Source organism: Seriola dumerili, unplaced genomic scaffold (genome assembly GCF_002260705.1).
Source record: "Seriola dumerili isolate Sdu_G_001 unplaced genomic scaffold, Sdu_1.0 BDQW01000073.1, whole genome shotgun sequence".
Classification (NCBI taxonomy): domain Eukaryota; kingdom Metazoa; phylum Chordata; class Actinopteri; order Carangiformes; family Carangidae; genus Seriola; species Seriola dumerili.
The window spans coordinates 317,333-336,999 of NW_019174328.1; the positions used below are offsets into that span (position 1 = coordinate 317,333).

At 42.2% G+C, this 19,667-nt stretch overlaps 2 protein-coding genes across 2 annotated transcripts; both read left to right on the top strand.

Annotated features, from left to right (window-relative positions):
• Positions 1-915: 915 nt before the first annotated feature.
• Positions 916-12,637, top strand: hells (helicase, lymphoid specific). The gene is made up of 23 exons (XM_022743706.1): positions 916-1,246; positions 1,747-1,844; positions 2,062-2,180; positions 3,256-3,378; positions 3,477-3,518; positions 3,603-3,636; positions 3,727-3,785; positions 3,874-3,915; positions 4,030-4,257; positions 4,832-5,014; positions 5,219-5,362; positions 6,151-6,347; positions 7,156-7,249; positions 7,465-7,626; positions 7,985-8,127; positions 8,270-8,414; positions 8,539-8,622; positions 9,038-9,157; positions 10,371-10,487; positions 10,598-10,757; positions 10,882-10,978; positions 11,069-11,145; positions 12,496-12,637. The coding sequence occupies exons 1-23, from the start codon at positions 1,230-1,232 to the stop codon at positions 12,582-12,584; spliced, it is 2,574 nt and encodes an 857-aa protein (XP_022599427.1). The 5' UTR covers positions 916-1,229; the 3' UTR covers positions 12,585-12,637.
• A 1,940-nt stretch (positions 12,638-14,577) lies between these two features.
• calhm3 (calcium homeostasis modulator 3) lies at positions 14,578-19,344 on the top strand. Its single transcript, XM_022743964.1, has 4 exons — positions 14,578-14,864; positions 16,849-16,976; positions 17,073-17,200; positions 18,895-19,344. The coding sequence occupies exons 1-4, from the start codon at positions 14,578-14,580 to the stop codon at positions 19,342-19,344; spliced, it is 993 nt and encodes a 330-aa protein (XP_022599685.1).
• The last annotated feature ends 323 nt before the right edge of the window (positions 19,345-19,667 follow it).

Sequence of the window (19,667 nt, forward strand, 5' to 3'; positions counted from 1 at the left end):
AGCATTACCACCATGAGATGGACAAGACCGCACAGAGAAAGCTCCAGACAATATTACTGTCTGTTGAGAAAAGAAGCTTCAGATTGTGCAGACTTTATAAATCCTAACAACCACCACAGGTGCATGTGTTTACCTGTTGATTCGTTTATTCGATCAGGCATAACATTGGCTTTAAAAGGGGCCATTACAATTTTTTTTTTTTTGCCACTGTTCTTTGCAGAAATCCTGCCAAGTTTGCCTGTAAAATTAACATGCAGGCCATACCAACAAAGCATTTATCAGTAAACTTGCTGTTTGCAGCTCTTTTCTAACTCATGGAAAAAAGGACAAACATGTAAAAACAAGATAGGAATTTATATTGACTTTATCATCCCTCTGTATTTATTAACCCTCTACATACAAATATAGATAAACCATTTCCTGCTGCTTAGATTCGCGGGAAATATCAGATTGGGTGTAGTACTTAGGTGCTTTCAGAGGGGTGGCTGTGGTTTTAAATTGTTAAGTATGTACAATAAATTGTCTGTAGTATGTAAATAAGCCTTTAACTTCATTTTTTATCCATAAATAGTTGTTATGTTTATTCTGATGTTCGTATTTACCTCTACAATACTGCAGTATTTTACCTCTTAAATCAAACACACCCGATTTTACGAGCAGTGGTATCGTCTGAACTGGCGCGAAATTGAGTAGCCACGCCCACGATAAAATTCCCAGCTGTGTCATGCCAGACGAGTTTATGTTGAAAATGGCGGAAAGAAAACTGACTCTGATTTCAAAATAAGACATACGAACGACCTCTCCAGGCAGCTCTCGAGCGTAACATCGCACTAAGCAGTTTTATTTTGAAAGACGTTGGTCCGGACGTACACTTGTTAGTCGAAGCTTCCCTCAGCTGAAGACTGGGACCCACTGCAGATCTCAAACGTGGAGTTCAGATCAGTCTGACTTTACGTAACTGCATAGTTATAGATAAAGTGATATATTTTAGAGCATATTGGGATAACTACGGTCCTGCACGTGCAGAAACTACTACTGCTACCACACTATCGTGTGTTTGCTCGCTGGCTCGGTCACAGATTGCTTCGCAAATTTAGTTTTATAACTGCTTGAATAACTCGCCTGTGTAACTCGCAATAAGTCATTATTGTGTTGAGTAAGAATAACTTTTCTTTTTGTAACATCTAAACCTTCAATTAACTACATTAGCCCTATCGTCTGGTTCACTAATGGAAACAACGAGCAGGTGAGTGAAATAATCGTGTTTGTAAATTGCATGTTATACAACATCACAACATGTTTGTCAGTGTAACAACAATGTGAGATAACTCGTGTTTAAGAATGAACCACTATATGTAGGAAGGATTCATGTCTTTATTTACATTGTTCATGTTTTATTTACACACTGTTCATTTAATTTCCTAACATGAAAGTATGAATGCTGAAGGCCTTCTTTGCTTTGTTAGAAAGTCTGGTGCGTAAATACTGAAATCATTTATTTACCTATTTATACATTTATATATGTCACACTACATGTTAAAATATACAATATAATGTCTATATATACTGCATACTCCATGTGTGTTGTAAATGCAAGTGTAACTCCTCCACTGTTCCTGTTACAGCATGAATGCTTTGCAGATTTAAAAGATGTCAAACATGTGAGTGCACGTTCTCCTGCCCATGTAAAACCAGCATGAAATATTCACCTTCTGGATTTCATTGTGTTCCTCCTCATGCTTACAGTGTGAAGGAAGGAAGTCGCAGTGCCTCCCCTCACTGCCCCAAACCAGATGAACCAGAGGAGCCTCTGGGCACCGCCATGGAGACTGAAGCTGCCAAAGGTCAGTGACAAAGGACTCCAGCCTGTGACCCCCAAGAGGAGCTCACTGGCCAATTCGCTTCAGCTAATCTAAGTTTGATTCATGAAGAGTTGCTGTTGTGTTATTAATCTGCATTAATTTTATGAAAGTTGATCAAGTTTGAAAAGAAGTGAAACTGTTTCTACGTGGGGGTATGGGACCAGCCACCATCTTGACTATCACTGTTGTTTCTTTGAAGATGTCAGTGTGAAATCTGAGAATGTGACTTCTGAGGTGGTTATCACAAAAGAAATGGAGGAAGAAGAGAAGCAGCTGATGAAGGAAGGCGAGAGGAAAGAGAAGGAGATGATGGAACAGGTCTGTTTCTTTTCTTTTTTTTTTTTTTTTTTTTTTTTTTTTTCATGTCTAGGCTTGGGACCACCCCGCTCCTCCCACCCCTCCCTCTCCCTGCACTCCCTCTAAGCAATGCCCAGCCCCTCACCTACATCCTCATCTTCTTCACTGTCTCAGCTAATGCAGCAATCAGGGACTGGTNTTTTTTTTTTCATGTCTAGGCTTGGGACCACCCCGCTCCTCCCACCCCTCCCTCTCCCTGCGCTCCCTCTAAGCAATGCCCAGCCCCTCACCTACATCCTCATCTTCTTCACTGTCTCAGCTAATGCAGCAATCAGGGACTGGTTGCACAAATCACCTTAAGTTAAGATTTTCCTTAAAGTCCGAGTTAAGGTTTCCTTAAAATGTTCACGTAAGTATTTGAGGTTTTCTCCTTATCTTAGTCTTATAAATAAGGAATCACTTAAAGTCAGTTAAACTGTCACACAAAAAACCTTAGCAACCAAAGGTACCTCTCTATCTTAACTGCAGCGTGACCAAGTATATGGCAATAAATGAAGAAAATCAACCTTTTAAGAGTTTTTCAACACCCTTAAGGTTTAATCTCTCTTTAGCTGAGGGAGTTACTTAAGTGTCATACTTAAGTGCAACCGGACCCAGGAGCTTAGCCATAGCGACGTGTTCCAACAGCTAATACTGGTTTGAAGCCTCGGTGCGTGAGGAGTGGTAGACCAGAAGCTCATCTACTGATTGACAGCAGTCAATCAGTAGATGAGCTTCTGGTCGCCTCTGACCTTGGCCTACTCTGATTGGTTACAAGAGCGAGGCTCACTCAAAAACTTCAAAAGGGAATATGTCTGCACTGTTACCAGGCTGTTCAATGAGTCTGGGCCACTGCAGTCTTTTACAGAACATCAGCACATGAAGAAATGTTTTGGAGCAAATTTCAACTAAAAAAAATATCAGAAAAAAGTTGCATATTGTAGCTTTAAGTATTGAAAAAATGTGTAATTTTGTTATAGGTGCAAAAAATCACATGATATCAACTGTTGAGATCTTGTCTAACCCTGTGGTCTGTCTGAAACATGTGCTCGTTAAGGCCCGCGAATCGTGGCAGAGGGATTCTCACGACATGCGCTTTAAGAGGCTGCAGCATCTGCTTCAGAAGAGCAACATCTACTCCAAATTCCTGCTGACTAAAATGGAGCAACAACAGAATGAGGTAGTGTGTGAGTGTGTGTATGAACGCCACATGTGAAACTGTGTTTGTACTTGCTGCCTGCAAATGCTCACACTCTGTTTTCTGTTCAAACATTTCAGGAGAAACTCAGGAAGGAGAGACTGGAGAAGAAGCCCAAGAAGGTGAGGAGCGTTTTACTGAACAAACACCTGAGCTAAGCATTAGCATAACTTTAAGTCATTGATAGAAAGCTGTTTGTCTTTCAGACGCAGGGCACCAAATGTGCAGAACCTGAAAAAGGTGAGTAGATCCTGACATTTGATCTTTTATTAAACACAGAATGACGTATTTTCAGTGTGTGATGTATTTGACTATTTCCTGTCGAACTAGATAAAAAGAAGAGGAGGAGGGATGATGACTACAAAATATCAGATGTCATGTCGAAAGAAGTAAGATCTGATTTGACTTTTTGTCCATTCTCTACATTTGCCGTTTACTAGTGGGCTCATACTGGTTCTGCTTGATCTTGTCTTCCAGGAAATCATGTCGCAAGCTAAGAAAGCAAAAGTGGAGGAAGGGGTAAGGGATTGTTTTATTTTTCTGGGTACATGACATGTCAATACATTTTAGTAATCCAGAAAGGGGGGTGAGTGAGTTCAAACATACATCTAAATATCAACCATCTGATATTAGGACGAGGGGCCGGCCCAGAAAAAACTAGAAGCTGAGGATATCGAGAAGATGAGCGATTCCAACCAAGACATCAAGAACCGTCTGTCGGAGACGGTGCGAGACAACGCCAAGCAGCTGCTGGATCCTCAGAGGAAGGTGAACGGCGAGCCGGTCCCCATCCATCAGCCACAGCTCTTCACTGGAGGGGTCATGAGGTGGTACCAGATTGAAGGCATCGAGTGGCTGAGGGTGAGTCGGGCTTGACCAACAAGAGATCGTGGAACCTGATTATTCATTCATTCATTCGTTTTCCAGTTAGTTGACTTTACAGATTTACAGATGAAACATGAAGTTGAGTTTCAGAGTTGATTCTTGGCCTTGGAAACTGCACTTGACAAAACTGACTCACCTTAAAATCCATTTAGTAGATCATGTAACATAATCTTTCCTCAGAAGTTGTAGATGTTATTTCCTGAGCACTTTAAGGACACCCACGTTGCCTTAAAGGAATAGTTCAGGTTATTTGATGTGGGGTTGAGTGAGGTAGTCATGCATAGCCAGTGTGTTACCTGCAGTAGATTCAGATCAGTGCGCTGCCGGTTTAGAGAAGCAGCCAGGAGCACCAGTACACTAGCAGAGCTATGTGCTGCTGCCCACCAAAACAATCCAATATCTGTTTAAATGTACAGAATATTTTCAGCAGTAAAATATAATATAATTTAAAAAAAAACAAAAAACAACTCAAATATAAAACAACAATATAATTATATTATAAGCCCTCCTCCCAACAACCAGCCCGTGTTCTTCCCTGATGTTCTTCCAGATGTTGTGGGAGAACGGCATCAACGGGATCCTGGCTGATGAGATGGGACTGGGAAAGACCATCCAGTGCATCGGTCACATCGCCATGATGATAGAAAAGAAAGTGATGGGGCCCTTCCTGGTGGTCGCCCCTCTCTCCACCCTGTCCAACTGGATTAACGAATTCAAGCGCTTCACACCCGAGGTGAGAGGACGAGTTACTGAGATGAGCCTGGTCTCATCAGGTCTGACTGGTCCCTGAAACACAGACGCTTCAGCAGTGAAGACCAGAGTCATTAAACCGCTAAATCCTAGATTTGACTCTACATCTTACTGTTGACTAAACTAACGTCACACCCCATCCAAGTGATTTCTCAGTGGTCTGAGCAGACTCGTGTGTTTGTCCCAGGTGTCTGTACTGCTTTACCACGGCCCCCAGCCAGAGAGGGCCAAGCTGCTGAAGCAGATCCGCAGGCCTCAGGGGCCCCTCAGCATGTATCCCGTGGTCGTCACCTCCTTTGAGATCGCTATGATTGACAGAAAATTCCTCCAGGTAGGATTCCTGCTCCTCCTTTATCAAACCAGTGAACAGGTATTGTAGCAGCACAAATGTGACTGATGCAGGTTTCACAGGGAACAAATATATTTCAGATAATTGTAGTTTTGTATCAACGAGAGGTTGTGAAAATGTAAATCATCATACATTATTTTAATTCTTTGTGCCACTCTCAGTAAAATCTGAAAGTGTGTGACTTTGGGTGATATGATATATGATGATGATATAATAGTGCTGTGGAAATGTACATTTACACAGAATTTATCAAGACAACAGGTGAAAGTGGAGGACGTTTTCAGTTGGCGTTGATCAGGAAACAGACCAGTTTCTGTTTCAGATACGAGCTCTGAGGCCGAGGTGAACAGAGAAATCATCATACTTACAATTAACCCGTTAAGCTCTACAGTGCCCTCTTAAAAAAAAAAATGTTCTGCTACCTAAGCATTGTTTGAACACAAGCTCCTAAAACCTGAAGCAGATAGAAACAATGGAATAAAAACCATTTGAGAGCTTAGACCTTTGACTTTTATTGTACATTATTGGCTTTGCCTTTTGAAACTGGATATGGCTGGAAAAACAAGCAAAGCAAAAAGTGCATTTCTCAACATTTTCAGTTCTTTTAACATTTATTGATTTTTAAAATGTTTTTATGGTAAAGCCAATGATTTACAACAAAAGTCAGATGTTTATTCTCTCAAAAGGTTTTTAGTTCATCTTCTCGGGTGTGCATTTGTTTGTCATAAGTGTTGTATAAGAAGCCAGGCCGCGTCTGTTGTCTGCTGCAGCGTTTCCAGTGGAAGTATCTGATCGTGGACGAAGGTCACCGCATCAAAAACCTCAACTGTCGCCTGGTGCGGGAGCTGAAGATGTTTCCCACCGACAACAAGCTGCTGCTGACAGGCACACCACTGCAGAACAACCTGGCTGAGCTCTGGTCCCTCCTCAACTTCCTCCTGCCAGAGGTCTTTGATGACCTCAAGAGGTGATTTGTGATCAGTTCTGCTGCAGCTGCTCAGCTTACAGACTGACTGCAGACTTTGGACCTCTCAGAAAAGTTTCATTTAAATAACTCATCATCATCTCATCCATATTTAGTTTTTTATTCATTATTGGATCAAGTTAATGGACAGACTACACAAACAGGAAAACCAGGAAGTAAGACTGATGGACAGATATAGAAAATTTGTAATGAAACATTAAATGCCAGGACTTCTCGCTATGTCTAGTTATAGGCAAATGCAGAGTTTTTTTTATTTACACTCAATTAAGGAGTTTAAAATAGAATGGAATATATCTTTATTGTCCACCAAGGTCAAATACATAATGAGAGTGTGAGTGGTGACCACAGACAGAGAGGCCGCTGCATCAGAGCTAAAGAAGAAAAGTTTCAAAAATTGATACATTTTATCTGCAATCGGATTAAAAAAGTGATGATTCAGATAATCGTAAAAATGTTGAATATCAGAGGCGCGAATCAGTTGACCCCCACTATTTACATGGTAGTGCCACAGTACTATCAATCAGATGTTCATCTCACAGTCTGAGTTGGACAAAGACTTCAGTAAACCCATCCATCACAGTCTGACATGTCATTCAGGCGGCTGATAACAGCTACAGCTAATCAAACGTGCAAATGCAGCTCTCTCCTCTTCTCGTGTAAATCAGTGTCAGTAAAGCCACATACCTACTGTAGACCTGTAACTAGATGTGACACTTCTGTTTCCTTTATCTTGTTAATTGTTCAGGTTTCAGTCATGACTCAGGTGTAACCTCTCTTTGTTTCTGTGCAGCTTTGAGTCGTGGTTTGACATCAACACCCTCGGGGAGGCTGAGAGTGTGGTGGCTACCGAGCGCGAGCAGAACGTTCTGAGCATGTTGCACCAGGTCAGTCCTCCAAATCACCGCCATGATATAATGTATGAATTATAATGCACGTGTTTAATATGATGTCTCACTGTTTGACTCTGACTCTGTCAGTAGCTCGTTTGGTGTTAGACCATACAGTTGTTTTTCCCTGTATGTCATTTACACTTCCGGAGACTTTTTTTCATCAAGTCGTGAACAAACCTGCCTGTCCTAAAAGTTTAATGTTGTTTCAGATTCTGACTCCGTTCTTGCTGAGAAGGCTGAAATCAGACGTGACCCTGGAGGTTCCTCCCAAGAAGGAGATCATCGTTTACGCTCCTCTGACGCCTAAACAGGAGACCTTTTACACCGCTGTGGTCAACAACACCATCACCAAGATGCTGGGCCAGGAGAAGGTAACACCATGTTGCATTCACAGATGTGGTGTCAGGGTCTGCCTCTGCACAGGTGACAGCCATGGCCGGAGGCATTAAGCAAAACCATGTTGACAGCAGAGAAAACGTACACATCGCCCCTTAAAGTTAGATGATATTCAATTCAACTGCTGGGGGTGGGGGAGGGGGCTGCTTATGCTGCTGAAAAAAGTCCAAGAGGAAATGCTGCTAGTATGTCTAACGTCTTTCTATGTGTGAGAGCACTTTTAATCATCATGTCATTGAAAGGTGCTGTAGAAATAAACCTGCCTGGCCTTATTTGAGCAGTATGATGACATGAGGATTAATGATGGTATCGGTGCTCTCCTGGTTTATTCAGACAGAGGATCCTGTGGAGCTGATGTCGAACAGCAGGCCAAAGCGGCGCAGTCGAAAGGTGGTGAACTACAAAGAAACAGACACAGACTCGCCGAAGGACCTGGAGAAATACCTGGACAGTGTCCGCAAGGACGTGGAGCTGAGGTCAGCACTGCACGCACACATTCAGATGAATGAATGATGATGATGAATGTCCTCTATAAAATCCTCCTTCATGATTGCATGAAAGACACAACCTGTGACTGTGTATCAGTCTGACTTGTATCTGCTCACACGCCTCCTGCAGCCTTATTCCAGTGCTGAACGTGCAGAGCCCGCTGGACGCTCACATCCACCTGAAGCTGCAGAACATCCTCATGCTGCTAAAGAGATGCTGCAACCACCCCTACCTGGTGGAGTACCCCCTCGACCCCGCTACCCAGGAGTTCAAGGTAACGCACAGTCACTTACACTTGGTATTGTTGTTTGTGATTAGGAGCAGAAGTGGTACAGTTTATAGTCAAACAGATCAAAGGTCTTCTTCACGTCTTGTCCTCCCTGCTCTCCTCTGCACAGATTGATGAGGAGCTGGTGCGGAGCTCAGGGAAGTTCCTCATACTGGACAGACTGCTGCCTGAACTGAAGAAAAGAGGCCACAAGGTGAGACAGGACACCTGTGCCCAAACATGTCACTTCATCAGATTTCAGACTAATATGAGTAGCAGCCCTGCTCAGGTTTTCACCAATTAGAAAAACGTCCAGTTGAAAATGCACGCACAGAATTTTGTAAAAGCATCCTGCAGCTGTACAACTAATAACCACAGAGCTGAATAGACCAGCTTCCATTATTAATCAATCAATCAACAGTTATTGGCTTGATTAAAACAATGTGACTGTCAGTCTGAGTTTCATGATCCAGTTGTAGCTTTATATATTTTTTTGTTATTAAAATTCAAACTGTAACATACAGTTGTGGGATCACAGACATGTTTATCCATCTGAACTCTACAGTAAAGGGTCTTTTAGCCTTTGGTTTCTTCCTGACATGTATGTGTGATTGATTGATGTGATCCAGGTTCTGATCTTCAGTCAGATGACGTCCATCTTGGATATCCTGGTGGACTACTGCTATCTGCGGGGCTTCCAGTACAGCCGGCTGGATGGCAAAATGTCCTACACAGACAGAGATGAAAATGTGAGTTTTAAACAATGAGTTGATGATGACGGTGCAGAAATGCTTTACGTTGTGTAGACTGGAGTGCACTGTGATTGGCTCTGAGTATATTCAGCCCATTCGGACAGAGATGACATGAGGGGTGGGCAAAATATCAACACAACAGATAGTATGAACGTTTTGGAAGATCGATCCCAGCGTTGTTAGGAGTTAGTTGTTGTCATGTTGTGTGCACTCAAACATGAACATAAGCACACAGCACAGCGCACCCTAACTATCTGAGCCAGTGATGGCTGAGTGAACGAGGAGCATCATCGTCCTCCATTGAGCACTTTTTTTTTAAATTTTTTTGTTTTTACAAAGTGCTGCATGAATGAATGAAGCCACTTTTTGTTCTGCTTCACTTGCTGCACACTTGCTTCAGCTGGGAGTCAAACCCAGGTCTCACACATGGCAGGTATAAATTCTACCATCCTTAAAATGATTGAGAACTTTTGGCAAATCATTTAGTGATCATTAAAATGTATTAAGATTTAGTCTATTGATGATGCATAAACCTCATAAATCATGACACTCCTCTTCCCTACATGAAAATACGTAAGCTGCTTTTAGTACTAAATAAAGATCAGTATCGATATGAAAGTTCCGGCCCTGTATTACTTGGTATCGGATCTAAAAAAAAAAAAAAGTTCACCCAGCCCTGTATGTCACTCTAAGACACAGCGGCAGGCAAGAAAGCTGCTGACCTCAGGGAACTGTTGTCACTTTTGAACATCCCCAAGCCCTGTATCTCCACAGAGAAATGATTAACACAAATAATAATAATAATAATAATAATAACTGATAATAAGTGGTGTTAAAGTTGAGAGAGCTGATCAGATGGGTACAGTGAGTATATATTGATGGGTGCGATATGAGACAAGTGAAATCGTCCTCATCTGTTGTCGGTGCTGTCCAAACAGGTTCCCTGAGAGTCTGAATACAACTCACACATTAGGTTTTACTTTAACCTTTTCACAGTCAGTAGCATCTGCTGAGGTTCTTAATGTTGATGAGTTGTGTTTGGACTTCCAGCAGAGGCAACTAGATAAGGAATCACTGCACTGTCGTCGTTCACCATTTTCCTGTTATCTGGCTACCACACCAATTAAAGAGACTTCTGTGTAATTTCCTCATTTGTTAGAACTACAACACATTCTTGCTTCTCCTTCATCATGTTGTTGTTCTCCCTCAGATGGTCAAGTTCTCCACTGATCCAGAGGTGTTCCTGTTCCTGCTGAGCACCAGAGCAGGAGGACTTGGGATCAACCTGACAGCTGCTGATACAGTCATCATCTTCGACAGCGACTGGGTGGGTGCAAAATTAAAAAAGATGGACGATAATAAACACTGTTACCGTGTGTTACCTGTACAGTTTCCTGTGTTAAGTCGGTGTGTGCTGATGCCACCTGCCCCTCTCAGAACCCCCAGGCTGACCTGCAGGCCCAGGACCGCTGTCACCGCATTGGTCAGACCAAACCAGTCGTGGTGTACCGCCTGGTCACAGCCAACACCATTGACCAGAAGACCTTGGAGAGGGCGTCGGCCAAGAGGAAGCTGGAGCAGATGATCATTCACAAGAGTGAGTAGCTTCACTTTAATGGGAGAACCTGCACAACGCACCCCCATCTCATGCTCTGCAGAATATTTTCCAAGCGTCCTCTTCTGATGATCGTTCTCTTTCCTTTTGTTGCTTCCCTCCACAGATAAGTTCAAAGGCAGAAGGGCCGAGCTGAACCAAGGTAAAAGCTGCATTGATCTGGATGAGCTGATGGACCTGCTCAAAGCCAGAGGCCCAGAGAAGTAAGACATGATCCTCCACTCCAACAAGTGTCTTTAAACAACACAGTGAGGGGGGAGTAACATCTGGCTGTCAACCTTTGTCTCACTCAGGGAGGTGAAAGCATCCAAGGGTAAGGTGATCAGTGACAAGGACCTGGAGATTTTGCTGGATCGCAGCGACTTACTGGGTGAGGAGACACACACCTCTGCAGTTTAGTTTATTTAGGCTCCAACAACAGTGTGTACAGTTATCAACAAAGGATCATGCTTTGTGTTTTAAACCTCAAGACCCTTCATTTACAGAATCCACCTTCAGTCTTTAGATGGAAGGCCTTGCTGTTTGCAAGAGACAATGTCAAAACATGTTTGGTTAAATACACTAAACTGAACCATGTGATGAGGTGTACAGGAAACTGTGTTTGTTTCTCTCATGTTGAGCTGCACAGCTACATGCTCCTGTTCCTGGTCAGAAATATCCCATTTTCCAGTAAATGTTTTTAATTCATTTAACAAAGCTGAAATACGTTTAAAGGGCTTGTTCATCCAATGCCCAAAAACACCTTCTCACTAGTCTCATGCTATTTATCCAAGCAGACAGTTAGGATTTATTGTGCAGAGAAAATGAGATATTTGTCTCCAATAGCACTTTTCAATCAAATAGTTCCACATCCTGTGGAGCCCCAGGAACCACAGTCATTCTAGCAGAGTTGTGTCTTTATGCAGAGATCCACCATCACAAAAGGGTTTTCAGTTTAAAGCACATGTTGGAGACTCTACATAGTGACGTTACCTACCACTAGTATTGTTTTTAGCTTAGCTAAGTGGGCACCTTACTTCCTGAGCCAGCTGAAATTTTTCAGTCGTGGATCTTCAGTGGACTTCAGTTGCTAGTACTGACATCATGCCACCTCTAATCCCCACATCTGGATGCAACAGCTGTGTTCAGTTGAGTCAGAAAATCTCTGTTGAAAGGGAGTACATCAACCATGTATCACTTCCACTGTGGAGCTGGATTCTGCTGTCCCCTGTTGCAAACAAATACAGACTAGTCTCTAAATCACCTTTTTATTGTGTAAATTCTGAAAAACACAACTCCTAAAAGTCCTGAAAGGTAACGCATCATGAAAAGTTTCAGTCCCGCAGCACTGAGATTCTGCTTATTAGGGTAATAAACAATCTTTTAAGGACTGCAGACATTGTCCTCATTGTTAGATTTGTCTGCAGCCTTCGACACAGTTGAGCACAGTGTACTGATACACTGCAGCACAGCCTTGAAGTGGTTTAACTCCTACTTATCAGATAGGTGTTTTGTCTCTGTTGGTGACAGTACTTCCTGGCTTGGTGCCGAAGCATCCGCTCTCTTCACATCCTTACATACACACCTTCAACCCCCCATTAGACGACTGTAACGGCCTTTTTAAAAAGCAAGAAAATGGACCATATCACTCGTCTCGTAAAGTCTTTAACCTGCCAGTCGGTTTTAGAAGTGATTTTTAAAATCCTACTCATTATGTTTTGGCATCTTTTTGTATTTTCAGACAAAGAGAAGGCGCGTGTGAAAAAGGAGAAGGTGGGAGTCTTCAGAGTGATCGATGCCAAAGAGTCGTCGGAGATCACACTGACCTGAGAACACTTGAAATATTCATATGTGAACTTCTGACCAGAGTCCTTCAGAGAGAGGAAAAAAAAAAAAAAAAAAAAGCTAAAGCTGCATCATACGACTCACAGCTGCTGACACCTGTGGTAGAGACTGAAAAAGAAAATATCCTGAAACTGCTGTTTGTAGACTTTAAATAGTTTTTTTGTTTTGTCTTTTACGTTAACTGGCTTCATAGTATTGTTTAATAAGCTTTTTGTGTTGTACTGTTTTGGTGTTGAGCATACTGTAAGTCACTGGCGTTGAAACGCTGGACCTTCTTCATATTTGACTGACACTGTGGTTATTGAAGGCTGTCATTGGGATTGAATCATTTCCGTACTGAAAGATAAAGAAAAAAGTTTTCTCCCTGTCAGTGGCATTAAGACGATCATAGGACCTGACTCCTACATTCACACAGATGATTATTTTTGGGTAAGAGAGACGTCTTCTCCTGGCCTCACTTACTCTCCTCTGACCGTTTAACATGGATCTAGTCAGATTAGACCCTTTGATTTTTATGTGGCCATTCAAAACAGATCTTTATTTGTCTTTAACAATGTTGTAATCAAAGCACTTTCATGCCATTCAAGCATACATGTTCTGTCATGTCTTTTTATATAAATAAACTATGATTTCATAAGTTCCTATTATTTTTTTCTCCAGCCTTTACTAAAAGTATTTTCACTGTTTTTGGACATAATTAAAAGCACATCATTATAAAGTCTAAAAAGTAACTGACAGATTAATAAAAAGTAATTGTTAGTTGTTGTCCTGGATCAGATATCAACAAATCCTGGCGGGTTCTGATCTACACTGAGTAGAAATCTCCTCTTTAGGCCTGTGCCAGTGCACTTTAAATTGCATTGGTTCTGTGATGCAGATACGTTTTCTCTTTCTCTTCAAACAAATCAGATCAATATGATCATTTATCAAGTCATCAAATATCAATATCCAAAAACATCTGAAACTTACGTCAGACATCAGATAACAAACACAAACTTAGAATAGATCAAATGTAAACAAATGGGTGAAAAGGAAAAACAGGGCTCAAGTTGAAGCCCACAGCTTAACTTACTGTATCCATGGCAACATATTTCCTGAAAAGTTTAGTTTATATCTGTTCTGTTATTAGAAGAGTTGATATCACTGCACGTCGCCTCCAGCTGATCTGATGTCAACAAACGTGACAGTAACTCATTTCACTGACTACGATTAGGTGTTGAAGAGGTGGGGGTGGGGGTGTACTACTGGGAGCTAGCGAGGCACATGTTGGAGACCCCTGGTTTACAGTGATCTTGTCGGCCTGACAACTCAGACTTCTGGGTGACACGGACAATGAAAAACTAGTCAGAACTTTAATTTGAAAATACACCTACACAGTTAAAGATATGAGAGTGGAATGTTACATATACAGAAGCAACTGTCCTTTCAAAATAAATCACAAAAAACATCCTGTCCCTCTTCATTAAGACATCAGAGATTCACTCCTTACATCCCACTCTGATGTCATCATGGACAGAAGAGTAAAACACAGACAGCTCTACCAAAAGTCTCTTTTTGAAAGCTAGCCCAGAGGCAGCAGTGTGTGGTGGTGTGTTTACTGTACAGTCCCATTTGCTTTGATGTTGCATTTGAGGCCCAGTCATGACTACAATACATCCTTCCAGGGCCGTCCTGCCGTGGCTCCTTTAAGCCTTTAACAGTGAGACAGGGTGTGGCCACACGGCTCTGTCACCTGCTCAGGTGTGTTCATGCATTCTCAGACTCTCCCTGGACCACTGCAGGACTCAGGTTGTTCACTGACACTGTTAACCTGTGGATTTCAGACTTTTCCTCAGGAGGGAACGGTTCGTATTGTGAGGTACGGTGAAAGGTTTGGGATTTAAAATCAGCCTGGATCTACACAGTTTCTTCTTAAAAGCCAAAAACAAAAGCTAAAACACTTTGTAACACGAGGAATTACTAATTATTGATTAAAACTATGGAGCGTCTGAAGTTAGTCCTGCAGTACTTCCAGTCCAACTCTGAGTCCATCTCCAACGGGATCTGTATCATCCTGGCTTTGGTCAGCGTCAAGCTCTACACCAGCTTCGACTTTAACTGCCCCTGTCTCCCTCAGTACAACAAGCTGTACTCCCTGGGGGTGATGATCGTCCCGCCCATCATCCTGTTCTTCCTGGGGGTCCTGGTCAACAGACATACAGGCGTCATGATGGACGAGTGGATGAGACCCACTGGGAACAGATCCAAGAACCCTGCTGTGGTGAAGTGAGTCAAAGAAGATTTACTTCTTTCATCTACTAAGACAAACAGCTCTTACCATTACACAGTGTACAGTGAATTGAAACTATTAGTATCATTGATACTCAGCAATGCTCATAGGAATTGCAGGTGAAAGCCATTATTAATTATCCTCATTCAGTCTATTCTCACTTATAATGAAGATGGAGTTAGAGACCGAATCCTTTTCCTGTAGTCTGAGGCACAAGCGATTAACTGACACCATTTTATGGCACAACCTGAGTTATTTGAATATGTATGATGTCACATGACTTTATAGACAGTCATTTGCTGGCAACACTGTTGTTCTTCTGTTCCGCGATCTTGTTTCCATACAGTTTTTTAAGATCAATCCATCTTTATAGCACAACAATCAGTGCTACAAATATCATTCAAACATTAAACTGTGCAGCTCAGTCAGGAGATTTATGCCATTACTTGTCTTTATTATTGTATTTTGCAAGTCTATTCCAGTGTAACTGCAACTTAAGAATTTCACTGTGTTTCTTTGCACGTGACATTCACTTCAATGGGAAAGTGGTCTCAGACCTTTGGACCCCAGTGTTTGAGACAGTCATTGGGAAGATGAAAATATAGATAAACTAGAGATCATCTTGAGATGGGATCACACCAGCCGCGACGATCCAACTCATGAGTACTCATTATGACAGTATTACATGAGTACTCCATACTCATGGGAATTCTTGGGTCCATACTGTGAAGGCATGATATATGAACAGTATGTAAGGGTTAAATCCAGTATTCATGCACTATAGATAGCCCACTGCCAAATTTAGCAAACTGACTGTGTGATGTCCCCTTGGCCTGTTGTTGGTGGTTGTGAGTATTTGTTCATGTTGTAGCTCTCAGGTAATGGAGACCCTGCTTTCATCACACCATCAGGACTGCACTCGCGTCTTTTGGTTTGCAGAAAGCCCCCCAACAATTCAGCAGCTGATGAATATAGTCATCGATGGGCCGGAGGGGTGTGCTGTAGATAGTGTATATCACATTTGCTCGCTGTTTGAGTGCCTGGCTGCAGCACATCTCACAGTTAATTTGGCCAAGAGTGAGTTTGCCAAAGCAACAGTGAGCTGTTTTGACAGGGTGGTTGGACAGGTTTAGGTGAGACCACGGCTGTGCAGCTGACAACTTAAAAAAAGGAGCTTTTCTAGGCTTCTTCCATTGTCTTCACAGCTGATGGAGGCAGCACAGGCAGGGAAGATCCAGATGGAGACTCAACGGCCATTGAAGAAACTTGAAAATACTTTAATGGTGAAAAACAGGCCTGCAGACAGATAGGAGGCAGGGACAGGCAGGAACAAACAACAGGATAACGCTGTCCGTGGCAGGAAACCAGGAAAAACACGAGGGGACATAAGCGGAAATATAAGCGGATGATCCAACAAAGAGCTGATGAAAATGGGAGATTTAATCGTGGCTTTGCTGATGAGGGAGCTGATGTTCAGGTGTGTGGGTGGGGAGGGAAGCAGGGTGATTGGAGAAGTGGAACAGCAAACAAGAAAAAAAAAGTCTGTGGACATCTGATGGTCGGATGGAGAATGACCGGTCTGAAGGGGAGAACATGGAGATGAAGGGACTCTCTTATGCACCACATCTGTTTGCTTGCTGCTTTATTTATTCCACCACAACAAACCTTCCATGCATCCACTGACACAGATACTAACTCCACTGATTGGCACACATTATGTTATTTTCCTCATTAAATCTTAGTTTCACAAACTTAAACTTGGTGTCTGTCCCTGTTATTTGTCATAGCATGAGCCGGTAACACTGACTAAAATGACTTTTTGCAAATGTATATTTCCTACATATGATACAGTGTTTCCCTTATGTATTTATCTATTTAGATTAATTATAATCTATCTATATATAAATGAATCCCAAACTATTTAGACATTTTAGGGTGAAGCTGAAGAGAACATGAGGTTCCATGTCTGTCGTCCTGCAGGTACCTGTTCTCCGCCATGCTCCAGAGGGCCCTGCTGGCCCCAATGGTGTGGATCCTGGTCACGTTGCTGGATGGAAAGATCTTCATCTGTGCCTTCAGTGTGAGTGTAGACCCTGCACTCTTCTCAGGTACCTGCAAATACATCCCACATCCCCCATAGAGAAATACACATTCAGTAAGTATTATCACAACAATCTGGTTTATGGTGTGGTGTGTTTCCTCAGGTTTGCCCAACAGCACGGGTCTGGAGGTGATCAAGATCATGGCTAAAGTTCCCTGTAAGGAGGACGTCATCTTCAGGAACAGCTCGTTCCGCAAAGCAGTGTCTCGTTATATCCGCTGCTATTCACAAGTAAGCTGCTCCACCCTCAGCGGACAGGCGCAGTCACATACGCACAGGCGTATCTTTTATCCTCATGAAGAGTTTAAATCAGTCAGGTCAGGCTTTAGTTTCAGTTTATTCCACACACCTGGTCTGGTCAGATACAGGATGAACGCACATCCCAGACTGATAAAGGTTTGAGAAAGAGAAATAACATGACAGGTTAATAGTGGTTTTGTAGAGACTGAGTCTGTGGACACAAAGAGACAAAGCTCTCAGGCAGACTGTGTCTCATTGTGACTGACAGAGAAAAACTGGCCGTAAGTGCTGTACAATGACTCCTCACTTTACCTTCAGAATGATGTCACGTCAACTTATAGCTCATATATCTAGCTATATGGCTATATAATACAATATTGATAATATAATAAGGTATGTTTTACAAGGTCCTAAGTGTTTTTTTTATATCAGTATTAGAAGGTTTAAAAAAATCTGATAACAATTTGTCAGCCAATGTTCATTTTTCTTATATAAGCACCTTTTTCTAACATTTCTTGTTCGTTATCAGCTGACATGTTTACTGATACAGATATATTAACCATAAGCTAATATCAGCTGGTATATAAAGTGCCAAAAGATGTTGAATACTTTCTTGGCTAATAGTAGTATGTATGGTGGTTCCATTCTGAACACACAACAGGGATTTTTTATCCAACCAGGTCTCATGTTTCTGACCCTTTTCACTTTGCTGTAGCGATGTGTCTAACCTGTTTCCAGACACGCCCAAAAATAATAAACCCAAAATGAAAGGTCACTGTTCTTCAATCCATTTGATCACAGTCATGATTTTACAACCAGACAGTCAGAATGAGTACAAGAGATACTTAACCAAAGTTACAGATACATGAACATGGTAGAAATGTAAGTTTTGTTTTGCTTCGCCTATTTTTGGTATGAAAAGGGAATATAAGACCTGCAGTGGAAACTTTCTGTGGAAAAAACTCTTTGAAACCACACGTCTGAACTAATTCTGTTTCAACAGTTGCAGAGATATTGATCATAAAATGCTTTGTGCAGGTAGAATCAGGAGACAGAGCAGTGGTTCTCAAACCTTTTCATTTCAAGGCCCCTTAACCTGACACAGGATTAGACCACAGACCCCCATCTGATAAGATTTTGTCCCAGGATCCACACATCTGATAAGATTTTAGATTTAAGATGCTTTATTACAGAAAGAATTGTGTTATTTATTACAATAAATGATTCCCCTTTACTGGCAATACGGCTTTCATTGAACATATGGGCATGCAAATATAGTTTTGAATTGGACTTGAAAAATGTGAAACTAATCCTTTAAAAATAACCTATATAATCAATGACAGGCAATGAAAATAAATTAAACAAACAGAACTAGATTTTCCTTTAGTCCTTGATTAAGGTCTGTAATCTTAATGTTGTGGTCAAAAGGATAAAAGTGTGAGAAAACACACAAATACAAATATACAATATACATAGTGCCCATCCTCAACCAAACAAACACTGACTTTCAGATCAAATGACAAGCTGTGTATTTGTGGCTGCTCTGAGACTGCAGGCACATATACATGCACTCACACACACACACACACACACACACACACACACACACACAATCACAGTCACTGCACCACATGACCTTTTGCTTTTGTTGCCTTTGTGTAGCTAACTTTCCTCACCCTGTCTAGGCAGTGGGCTGGTCCATCCTCCTCTTCCTCATTGTACTGGGAGCGATGGGACGCCTCATCAAGCCCTATTTCGACGACCACGCCACCGGCCTGCAGACACGCTACTGGAGCAACTATCTGGACGTGGAGCAGAAGCTCTTCGACGAAACGTGCGTTCTACATGCTCGCGACTTTGCCCGGAAGTGTGTGGTGCAGTTCTTTGAGGACATGAGGGAGGATGCCATACTCCGTCTTCCACACCCGCCCTTCATCAGCAACTTCCAGGATGAGTGGGAGGATGAAGAAGAGGAGAGACTCCATGGGGTAACAAAGCAGGAGCAGGTGGACCAGCTGCTCAACAAGTGGTACTACAGTAAACCTGAACTCGATGTGACGAGGATCGCCCACAGACCCAGGACCTGCGTTACCTGGAAGGACCGTGACGGGAAGACTTTATACTCTGATGTCTAGGATACACTCAGCGGTGCATGATCATCAGTTCACTTACATGAAGCTATAGCAACAAGTTAGATGTAGGTTACCTCAGTTTAGCTTTGGTAAAGTCAGACTGATGTCTAAAGTCAAAGCTCCACTCACTCATTAATCAGAGTATTCAACTGTATCTCACCATCTTCCTTCAGCTGATGGACACAGGACCGGTCATCACAGGACCCAATAGTGAACGTTAGGTCACATGATAACAGGGCTGTTTATAGGTGGAGACAGTAGCCTCTGTCTCTGGTGTCAGATGTGAATACTGTCTTTCTGCTGTCATCCACTGACTCCTTCTCAAT